Here is a 12156-nt window from a genome sequence, read left to right as displayed (position 1 = left end):
GTAAATATATTTTAATTTTTATTTTATAATTAATCGAAAGTATTTAATAATTGTGAGTGATTTTCTATCGTAATGTATATCGGTTTTAACGTAACCAACTTTGGTTAAGTTTATGAAATCAAATTATATTAAATATTTTTGATTTACATTCGTTACTATATTTATATCGTATTATACGAAAATAATAGTTTTAAATAAGAGAAATATTTACTAAATTTATGGTTTTTTAATTTTTTCAAATTGAAATTCATTTTAAAAAAGGTTAATGTATAATGGTTTTTATTTGTTTACAGTAGTCTAACAAAGTTTGTTATTTTTTTTTTTTTAGATTGTAAAAAACTCATATTCTAGTCATGACAGATTCAGACGAAATTTACAAAATTACACCTAAGGAAGAAACTATGACAAAGGAAGGTTCGCCTGAACCTGATGACGATGATGAACGTCCTAAAGAAATTTATTCTTCTTTTGAAGAAACAAGTAAAAAAAGTTCATCAACATCAACTTTGCTTAGTTTTTTACAAAATAAACCTGTTGTAAATTTTTCTCAAGAGCCGGAAGTAGAAAATTCAGATAATTCAACCGCATTTATAAGGACTATTTTAACTTCCTCTGATTGTCCAAAAAATTCAGTCGAAGTTTTTAAAAAATTAAATCAAAATCCAAAAGTTCAATGTGTTGAAAACAAATGTAGTACTGTCGAAGAAAGTGAAATTTTAAATAATAAAAATGAATCAGTGATTTTATCGAAATTAAAAAATGAAGAACCTTTTGAAGTGTTTAACTCAAAGTTAAATATAAATGTAGAACCTTTTTCAAGAAGTGAAATTTCATTTAAACCTCATCCTAAAAAATTTATTCAACTGTCAGATGGATATTTAGATAGTTCACATTCATCGAGTAAGTAAAATAAATTTATATTAAAAAAAAAAAAACAATTTTTTCAAATTTCTAACAAAATATTTTATATTTTAGGTTCTGAATTGCAATCGTCAGCACCTCCATTTGAATCCTCGAGTTCTTCGCAAGAGAACAATGTAAATCCTATTAAAACTGATTTTGATAGTGCTATCCCATCGGATACAGTCTGGAGAGAAAGTCCTAAAGTTACTGTTTCAAATACTTCCATTATTTCTCAAACAATCTCTGAAAATTTGCCTTCAAAAACTGAATTAGTACCAACATCTAGCATACCAGTTATAACTCTTGACGAAAGCAATGATGCCAGTGTTGAATTGATACCGACAAATGTTGAAACGACAGAAACTAATATTTCTCAAGTACCAGCTTGTGTGGGCCCAGTATTTCCTCCTCCTCCTGCTGCTCCTCCTCTTCCTAATATTTTAACTAAAATTGAATCAGAGTAAGTTTTTTTTTTTTTTTTTTAAAGTACTCGATTAATTAATTTTTTTAAAAAAACAAATTTTTTTAAAAATTTAAAGAAGTGCAAATGCAACAGATCAATCAGAAATCAAAGTTGAAGAAACAAATGGAGAAATACAGGTTCCAACACCCGTTCCTATTATCCCTCCAACGCCGAGAAAAAGGGGAAGACCAAGGAAGCAAGTACTACCCAATCCCAGTCCATTGGTCGAATCGTGGGGACCTAACGCTCAAGAATTTGTGGCAATAACACCCAAAGAGGTTAAAAGGTCCACGAGAACAAAAAGGAAAAAATTTGACGGTGAAAACGAACGTCAAGATGGCGAAGGAACTCCTAAGAGGCGTTACACAAAAAATCCTAACAAAAAAAGAAAAAGTTTGTGTTTATTGAATATTCTTTGCAACGGTTTTAAATTCGGTAAAAAAATAAATTAATAAATTTTTTTTTTAGAAAAGCAAACTTATATTCCTAAAAAAAGGGGGCCTCATCCGAAAAAGAAACCCGCCGAAATGGAAAACATACAAAATTTCGAAGAAGAAACAAGAATGAGCGCTTCTGAAGGTCAGGGAGGATTTTCCTCGAAGACTGGTAACTGTTAAATTTTTATCCACCCCCCCCCCTCAGCAAAAAAAAGGAAATTACGTGTAATTTAATTATAAATTTAATTTTTTTTTTTTTACGCGTTCCCAAGGCGTGATAGGAGACGAATCTCAAAGTAGCTACGCCACTGGCGAGGGGCCCACAAAAACCAGCATAAATAAAAAGGGTAGAATGGAAATATTGACGGACGGGTGGTAATGAAAATAATAATAATAATAATTTTATGTAAACGAAATCACTCGAAAAACCTTCGAACCTTAACAATATGATTTGCCTTTTCAGTAAGCCGGTCACGGTACAGCAAATAGTAGAATATTGTTGGCCTCCCCAATCCTGTCTTCCTCACGGCGAAAAACCCGAATGGCTCATGATACAAGAACAAATCTCGGAGTATTTGGGTGTCAAATCCTTCAAGAGAAAATATCCATCGATAAAAAGGAGACAAGTCGAAATGGAAGAAAGGAATTACTTGCAGGAAAACGGTTTCGTTTCCGAAAACATGTGCGACATGGGTAAATAATAATAATAATAATAATAACTGTAGGTTTTTTTTTTATAGAAAAAATTTTTTTTATTTATTTTATTTTTTTTGTATCGTTTCAGGTTTGACAGCCGTTTATTCGGCCGACATAATTGAAATTATGTACAATGATTTTCCTCATAAATTTGACGAATATAGAAAATATACGAGAGAGAAAAAAGCCAAAGAGCAAAGAGGTATTATTATTATTATTATTATTATTATTATTATTATTATTATAAAATTTTTTATTTTGTTTCATTTAAAAACTTGAATGAATCAAAAGGATTTTTATTAAATTTTTTTTTCAGCATTGAGAGAAAAACAGGCTGCGGAAAGAGCAGACATGGATCCATTGAAAGAAGCCATAGAATCGGCTCAAAGTTGGAACGCGGAATTCAATAAACTTCGAAGGTAAATAAAAAATTTGTTTACGTTGGCGAAATTGCATTCGAGGGAAATTTTTTCCCCGTTTCTCGTTCCCCGACGATTTCCCTCACCCCGTGGTGGGGAAAAAAAAAAAAAATATTTTTATTATTACTTCATCGCATTTCGGTAATTTTATTATTATTATTATTATTATTATTATTATTATTATATGGAACCGCCGCGGAGTTGTTATAACAATAACGTTTTGCTTGGAAATTGGTTTAACGACAAAGCAGAATTCGAACATAAATTCGCGTTGTATTTGAAACAAAAAGAAAGGAGAAAATTGTTGACTCTCAGAGTTCGAAACGTTTTCGATTATTTTTTGAAAAGTGTTAATTTATGTCGTCCGACGTGGGGTTTGTCGTTCGGCGGACCGTTTCAATTACTAGGTAATAATCCACGCGCCAACGGGTTCGTTTTCGAACAGACGTGGAATTAACTACGACGAGAACGTTACCTACGAAAAAATAATTTTTTTCTAGTCCCCGACGTTGCTTCTGGTCCCCCGTATTCGACCGATAAATATCCCAACAATTTGTATCTTTCCGTGTCGTTCGATGCGAATCGAATCGAAGAAGTTTCGACGTTCACCGAGGATTTACCCGTCGTCGGATCCCCGTTCATGACGCCGAGCGCTCGTAATGCTTTTTACATTGAATCCGGTGACGGGAAAAAAGAGGGACGATCCATTTGTTACGGGGATACCATTCACCTGAGATTGGCGGAAAAAACTCAAGATCCCCTGTACGTGGAAGTGAACACGCTCAATTTGGGATCGGAAACGGGAAATTGCGGTTTTCCGACGGCCAAATTAAAAAAGGGAAAGACTAACAATGGGAGGTAAATAAATAATGGGAAAAACGACGTGGATGCACTTTTTTTTTTTTTTTTTTTTTAACATGAGAGAGAGAGAGAGAGATAGAGAGAGGAAATACATATATCCGGATTTCAGGTTTAAAATATTACATTTCGATCCGAGACAAAGAAAATTCACCGAAGGACTTCCCTGTTCCGGTCGGGAAAAATTTTTTTTGAGTCACGCTCCCGATAAAACGTTTTTGGGCATGGAAAATGACAATTGGAAAATGAGCCTTTTCTCATACGAGTGCGAAATCGCGTCACACGCAAGAGAAATGAAAAATTCGGAATTGAGTTCGAAATATGTTTGGATGATTCGAATGGGATCTTAGAAAAATTCTCATCGGATCCCCATCGGATCGATTTACTTTTAGTTTTGCAAAAAAAAAGAAAAATTGAATTAAAGTAAACGAACCGGTCGATTTTTTCTTTTTTTCTTTTTCTTTTTTGTTTTAACGTAAGCCCAAAGGATTGTCGTCACCTCGGTGACCCTTTCCCTCCTCTCCCGAGGGATAATCGATGGAAAGAAATATTTTTTTTTTTTTTATACCGTGGGTGGAAATCGGACACACCGGGTTTTTTTTTTTTAACGAAAAACGTTTAAAATTTCGTTGAACAAAAAAAAAAAATGATAATAATAATAATAATAATAATAATGAATTCTATATATATACCATCGAACCTCAAAGCGATGAAGTTTTAAATTTTTTTTTTTATTTTCTTAATGATCTATTGAATATTTTATTCACGGAAACAATGGATCCATTCAAAAAAAATTTTTAAGAAAAAAAAAAAAAAAAAAAGGTAAAAACTCGTCCGGCAAGTCTTAAAAAAAAAAAAAAAAAAAAACGTCAGGGGCACGAAGTCAAAGAAGGATTATTATTATTATTATTATTATTATTACTATTATTATTATTATTATTATTATTATTATTATTATTATTATTATTATTATTATTATTATTATTATTTTACGAAAGACAATTTTTATTATCGAGAGTTAATATAAATGGCGGTCAACCTTTTTTCAAAAAAAAAAAAAAGAAAAAAAATCCTGTAAGGTTTTCTAGGTTTTAAAGTCACAGGATTAAAAGAAAAAGACGTCACAGAAACAGACACGCACCCGTTTATGTATTCATGCCGCCTTATTATTATTATTATCATCATCATCGTCGTCGTCGTCGTCGTCGTCGTCGTCGTATTTTCATCCGTCATTTTTTTTAAAAAATTAACTCAGGATTTTAATGAATGATAATTTTTTAATTGTTATTGTCGCCTTTTGTTGAATCGGATTGGTTGTTGTTGTTGTTGTTGTGGTTGTTACGACTGACTGTCACGAAAAAAAAAGTGTCAAAAATTTTCCCACCGTGTATAAAACTCTCGAATTTTTTTTTTTTTTTTCTTATTCGTCGATCGACGACGTGACATCATCATCATCATCATCACATCCTGACGAGGGATTCCAAAGCGAGAAGGGATTTTTTTTTTGGTTTATCGTCGGAAGAAGAAAAAAAGAAAATTATCATCACGAATGGAATTTTATTATTATTATTACTATTATTATTATTATTGGAAATTCTTCTGGTCATAATTTTCGAAATGAGGAGGAAGATTTTTATCAACGCTCAACGGATCCCCGTCATTATTGTCAAGGGGTGGAAAGTAAAAACGACCAAAAATTTCTGGGATCCGGAATTTTGGGATGACTGAGGTCCTTATACGTGTGAGCGGACAATTCGCATTCCATGCCAAAATAATTGGCAAGCCACGAATCGTACTCGACAGCCAAAGCTTTCGTCGACGAGGCTTGTACGATGATTATGTTTTCAAACGCGGGAACGGGATTTCCTTCGTTATCCCCTCTCATCTGGGGATTCACGTGAATGATTTTCATTCTGAACTACCCCAAAAAAAAAAATTTATATTTAGGTTTTAGGGGAAACATATATATATATTAGTGCATATCACCTCATGAGTGGATTTATTTCCGACGATAGTCTGAGAGTGGGATGATTGCATTTACCCTTTTGCAATCCCGGATTGTCGGATAAAGCGTAGACGTAAAGGGGAAGATCGCTCGTGGCCAATTTTATGTAGAAAATGTCTCCGAAACGGATTTCTTTACCGTGTCGGGATTCGTCTTCCGGCACGAGTGTCCATGTGTTGCGACAGCAAGGGGTCAATATTCCAGTGCCGACGACGGAATCGTTTTCGGCAAACGTCGTCCTCACATCGCTGTCCTGATAGCTTATTATGGCGGACATGACGATCCCTTGTTTTTCTTTTATTTTGAATATCGTACGCGGAGGATTTTCACGGGCTTGGAACGAAATCGTTTATCACACGATAAATAATTGTAAAGTGAAGTGTTTGTTTGTTTGTTTGGGGGGGAGGGGGAAACTTACAAACGATTTGTAAGATGGCACCGTATGCGAGTCCTTCGAATGGAAACGAAAGAGGAACTTCTTTCAATAGAGCAATGAATAATTGTCGAGCTTTTATTACTTTGAGTTCGCCATTTTTTGTTTTTCTCACGTATTGTTTCGTTTTTTCATTTTGCAACATTAATTCGTTGTACCAATTTCCAACTCTTACGTTTGCATTGTACTTGGCCATTTTAGATCCTGGTAGTAGTAGTAGTAGTAGTAGTAGTGGTAGCAGTAGCAGTAGAAGAAGCAAGAGCTGCAGCGGAAATTTGTTTTTTTTTTTTTTTTGTTAATCAATTCAAAATTAACGGTCGATACAAAAATTGTTTTTAAATTGATAAAAACGTCTGCTTGTTTATTTTACGTTGGCTACACTGCAATAAATTAATAATAACAACAAAAAAAAATAAATCAACGTGGAAGGATTCGTTCGTTTGTTTGTTTGTTTGTTTGTTCCGTGCGTTTGTAGGAAAAATTTCGTTTTTTTTTTTGTTCACTCGGATTTATGATTTTATAACGCGCATACAACGCGATAATTAAATTCGACAGGCGTGTCAAAACTATTACGACCACGAGGTCGAGGAGGAAACGAAGCGATATATATGACGAGATAATTAAAAATAAACGGTTTCGTTATAATTTCGAAACCGTCGGCAATTCAAAACAAAAAAGGGTTTGAAAAAAAAAAAAAATGTCCGTTCGGAAGGAGAACGAACTGTGTCACGGTTCGTCACGGGTCATCATTAGAGGATAGAACCGAGAGAGAGGTAAACTCGGGTGTTAAAAGAAAGAAGGGGAGAGAGAGAGAGAAAGAGAAAGACGTCACGCACAAAGGTTCGATAGATTTTCAGCAGTTTTCACTCGTGCAACGAAATTAATCAATAAGAATCGATAATTATGATGATGATGATAATAATGTGCCATCATAGCGTTACTGTAGGCAACAACGACAACAACAACAACAACAACAACCGCGTACCGTAATTCATTATTCATTCATTAAAAAAAAAAAAAAAAAAACTAAAAAGGACTAAATTAGTCGAACGAGTTTTAATTGCATAAGAAAAAAAAACCAAAATGTCCGCAGACCACCCCAATGGCTTATCGTCCTGGAAAATCTTTTTATATGTAAATATAAATTACATATTTTACTGTTTGATTTGATGCGAGGAGTATTTTTTTTTTTTTTTTTTTTTTTCAAAGGTTTCCAAGCCTGAAAATAAGCGTGTGCCCACGCTGGATTTTTTTTTCGGGTTTTCCAAATTTACAAAAGAAGGGATTTTCTCAAGTTTTTCCAGTCGTTTCCAGGAGGAAATTCGAGTACGATCGAATAATAAGAAACCGTTTCCTCTTTTTGTTGTTGTTGTTTTTTTTTTTGTTTAAATGTTATTCGATTGTTCGACTAATTAACTTAAAGTTACGACCTGAGGAAACGTAAAAGAGAGAGAGAGAGAGAGAGAGAGAGGATGAGGAAAGAAGAGAGAGAGAGAAAGAGAGATGGATGAAAATTGAGATGGTATCGCGGTGAATAAATCAAAAATTCTTTAATGAGTCGTTAGCGAAACCTGTTTTTTTATTTTGCATTTTAATAGGGTTACCACGATTCCTTCGGGTTTTATTTTTATTTAAATTTTTTTTTTTTTTTTTTAATTTTATTATCATCATCATCATCATCATCATCATCATCATCTTCGTCGTCATCGTCATCGTCGTCGTCGTCGTCGTTGTCGTCTTTTTTTTTTGTCAAGCGATTTAATCCGACTCGGGTTGATGTTTGTCGACGATGAGAAAAAAAAAAAAAAAAAATTTTTGTCCTTCCACGATGACGCAAGTCTGGAAAAGATGATGATGATGATGATGATGTTTTTGCCACTTCCGTTTTTACAAAAAAAACGAAATAATGATAATGATAATGATGATAACAAAGAAATTTTCATTTTTTTTTTTTTTTGTGGTATTTTCCAGGGAAAAAAGAGCTTCTTGTTTTGATCTCCAGACGTTTACCGTACATTTTCCAGCGAATCGTTTTAAAAAAATATCATTGGGAAAACCGGGAAATTATCCCGTCGCACTCATACCCGGACAGAATACGGATTATTATAAAAAGTGAGTACCGGAAACGGAAATTATTATTTTTTTTTTTGGAATTTCGATAATGATAATAATAAATTTTCTAGGTACACGTCAAACGAGTTGAAATATTTTCCGCTCAACACTGTCGTTTACGGTCCTCTGAGACCTAACGAAAGACATTTCACGCTACGGGGAGGATCCGACGGAAGCCAATCGGAAATCGACGATTCCAGTTCTTCGGACGAATCGAGGTAAGATGGTTTCCAGTTGTTCCTTCCCAAGGGAAAGGTACGACGAAAGAAATGAAATTAAAATTTTTTTTTTTTACTTAAATCAGTTCATCTTCGAGCGAGGAAACGCAAGATTCGGAGGAATCGAATTCGACAATCGAAGACGAAGGAAATGGAGAAAATGTCAAGGCGGAAAAAGAAATCATCGAAGAAAAGGAAGTGGTCGTGATAAAGACGATCAAAGACACGGGGGTGATAAAAACACCAAAGGGTAGAGGAAGAGGAAAAATTATGTCGACGCCGACGGTGACGTCATCAGAGCCTAAAAAAAGATTGGGGAGACCCCCGAAATTGAAATTGGCGGCCATCAAATTGAAAAGAGTCGACGGAGATGATGGTTTGATGCACGTGAAAGAAGAAAAACCGGATGCGGGAATGAGGGTGAGTCAAACTTTTTTTTTTTTTTTTTCATTTTCTTTTTTTTTCGGGATGATGAACGGAAATTCGAAATTCCGGAAACGGGGGGAGGGGGGAAGGGGGAAAACACTACAATATACTTGTTTCGTTTTTTCGAGTATCAAAAAAAAATTACTAATTAGTAGACGAAAGAATTATTTTAAAAAAATTAATTATCGTAAAAAAAAAAAAAAAGTTTAAAAAAGGATAATTTAAAGATTAAAAGATTAAAGAATGGGTTTAAAAAAAAGGATTAAGAGAATAAGAAAATTCATTATGGATAACTCCGAGGTTTCGTATATCCGTAATGGAGATCAAAGATGAAAATCTTTTCTTTTCTTTTAATATGTCACAAAATATAAAATCCCAAGAATGTTTTGCCATCGGTCATTTTCTTTCTTTCTCTCTCTCTCTCTCTCTCTCTCTCTCTTTTTTTTTTTAAACTCGAAATCGATATCGAACTCGAACTCGTTAAGGAAATATTTAGTTAAAAAAAAATCGAATTAAAAAACGGTAATCGGAAAAGACTATCGAGAAATTTTTTTTTTGAAACGTGAAAAACGCGGGAAGGAAAAAAACAAAAACATTTTTGGGTATTTCCGTTTCCGGTCGTCGGCATTTTTGATTTTTTCATTTTTATTTTCGTTTCGTTTAGATCTGATAATAGTACATAATTTCTCTCTCTCTCTTTCTCTGTCTTCTTTTTCTATTTTCATCGTGATTTTTCGTAAAGAATCTCAAATATTTTTCTTTCCTTCTTTCTTTCTTTCTTTCTTTCATTCTCTTTCTCTTTGTCTTCTTCTTCTTCTTCTTCTTCTTTTCAAAGTTGTTTTCACGTGCGAGATTCAAACAGATAAATATTGAAAACAATGCCCGGAAGGTTGTAGGAGTTGGTTCGTTTATTACGTAAAAAACTATTTAAAAAAAACACAAATTTGTTCATTTAAAAAATTAAATCACGTGACCGTATTATCAACGAATCATGATTTATGCATCATTATTATTATTATTATTATTATTATTATTATTATTATTATTATTAATATTAATAATATTGTTTCCATTTATAGCAAGATGGTCATATTATCTCTTTGTCCTTCTCTCTCTTTCTCTCTCTCTCTCTTTGGAACGTTGATAATTTTATTTCTTTATTATTATTATTATTATTATTTGTGTGTTAGTAACTAAAAATGGAAATTATTAAGTTTTCAATATCGTATGAATAATAATAATAATAATATTATTATGTTGGATGCAAGACGTCCAACACGGTCGGAATCTTATTTTTCTCTCTCTCTCTCTCTCTCTCTCTCATTTCATAAAGTTATTATATTATATTTTAATTTGATTGCCTCGTTCTCCAGGAGAGAGAGAGAGAGAGAGAGAGAGAGAGCGAGAGATTGACGTGATGATGGGATAAGACGAAGGAAGGGAGAGGAAGGTATGATGAGGAAAAACGATGTCGTGTATGCGCGTAAGGGAAGTAAAATGAAAATGAAAGAAAAGGACCTTCGAAATCGAATATAAGTGTGTGTGCGAGAGAGAGAGAGAAGACAAGTTTCGGACTCGTCAATTTTGTCATAATCGAAATCGAATTAAATCACGCGTGAAATTTTTATTTTGTTAGCGACGACGACGACGACGACATTTTGTTTTTTTTTTTTTTTTTTTTTTTTTTTTTCGACGGATGATTTTTCATTTTGTTTGTTTGTCCGTTTGTTACTTCGATAAAAGTTAAAAAAAAAAAAAAGAAGAAGAAGAAAACAGTTACTTTAAAAAACAAAACAAACAAATAAATTAATTTTATTTCGACGGTTATTTATTTACATATAGATTTTGTAATATAATGTTTTGATAAAAATCTTTACGAATGATGACGTTTCGATTATTATTATTATCCACCATTAAACACGACAAGGCTCTTATTTGTCGGGGTTTTTAAGTATTTATCCCAGGTTTCTACCCGATTCCTTAGGGACAAATACTCGAATTTTGGTGGTGCCACTTATTATAAGATAGCACCACATCAATTCTTGAAAGTCTTCCTGAGTCCATCTTTATTCGATGGGAACGATTTGTCTCCTGAACTGGGCTCCGGTGACTAACATCTTTGGAGTGGCCAGGGTCAGAAGCAGTGAAATTCACATTCTCGTCGAGCTGCCTCAGGTCGACAGTAGAACAAGATTTTGTTTTTGGTTCTTACTTTGTCTTGTTCTCATTTTTTTTTTTTTTTTTTTTTGCTCTTTTAAGCCAACAGCACGTGGCGTTCTCAAACGGTCACCCATCCAAGTTTGCACCACGCCCGATGCTGCTTAACTTCGGTGATCGTACGGGAACCGGTGTGACCAGCACGCTATGGCCGTTGGCTTATTATTATTATTATTATTATTATTATTATCATTAATAAAACTTTACGAGTGTCGGAGGAGTCTTTTCAGCATCCGTTCCAGGTTTTTCTCTAAAAAACAAGATTCGTCGGATTTAAAAAAAATTTTTTTTTTTTGGTTTTTTTTTTCTCGAGCACTGGAATTTTCACTGGAATTTCCATTGCGATCTTTAATATTATTATTAATATTATCACGAGAAAATTTCGTGTGAGTTTTCCTTACAAGGGCTTTGCTCGAGTTATGCTCGGGATCGGATGTGTTTTCCACGATTGCGTGCGCGTATGTTTTCGAAACGATTTTCCAGTTGAATTTTCCAGTCTTCTTTTGTTTAGGTTCGTTATCGTTATCAGTGACCGCGATGTAGACCCCCATTTGATCACGTGGTATCGCGTAGGGCTCATTCGTTTTTCAAGTTTTTTTTTTAATATTTGACAGAGCGAATGTTTTCCGTCGGACGTCGGAAATTCGTAAACTTTTGGAAAAATTAATTTTCTTCTGCTTCGAGAGGATAAACATCTCGAAGGTCATGAACTTTGAATAAGAGTCATCTTGCTGGAATTTCTTGTTTTGTTTTAATTGTCGTCGTGACGGCGAATCGTTTTGTTATTGTTATCGCTGGAAAATTAAAATTTTTTTTTTTTTGTTTGTTCGTTTGTTTCCAGGTAATCATTCACACGTGTAAAATGTGTCACGAAGAAGAATCGAAAAATAAAAATGGCGAATTTGAAAGTTTTATTGAATGCTCACAATGCAAGGGAAAAAGTAAGGAGGAAAAGAAATAATGATGAAA

At 33.6% G+C, this 12156-nt stretch overlaps 2 protein-coding genes across 2 annotated transcripts; both read left to right on the top strand.

Annotated features, from left to right (window-relative positions):
• Positions 1-353: 353 nt before the first annotated feature.
• Phum_PHUM596670 (uncharacterized protein) lies at positions 354-1983 on the top strand (the record flags this gene model as incomplete). The annotated part of the gene is made up of 4 exons (XM_002432614.1): positions 354-900; positions 997-1290; positions 1460-1763; positions 1863-1983. The coding sequence occupies 4 exons, from the start codon at positions 354-356 to the stop codon at positions 1981-1983; spliced, it is 1266 nt and encodes a 421-aa protein (XP_002432659.1).
• A 266-nt stretch (positions 1984-2249) lies between these two features.
• Positions 2250-9236, top strand: Phum_PHUM596660 (PHD finger protein, putative; the record flags this gene model as incomplete). Its single annotated transcript, XM_002432613.1, has 7 exons — positions 2250-2496; positions 2588-2701; positions 2816-2918; positions 8186-8326; positions 8398-8544; positions 8631-8964; positions 9213-9236. The coding sequence occupies 7 exons, from the start codon at positions 2250-2252 to the stop codon at positions 9234-9236; spliced, it is 1110 nt and encodes a 369-aa protein (XP_002432658.1).
• Positions 9237-12156: the final 2920 nt, after the last annotated feature.

Source organism: Pediculus humanus, genomic scaffold, assembly GCF_000006295.1.
Source record: "Pediculus humanus corporis 1103172108315 genomic scaffold, whole genome shotgun sequence".
In the NCBI taxonomy this organism is placed as follows: Eukaryota; Metazoa; Arthropoda; class Insecta; order Psocodea; family Pediculidae; genus Pediculus; species Pediculus humanus.
Note: the sequence above shows the minus strand (reverse complement) of the source record. Positions and strands in the feature narration are given on the sequence as shown.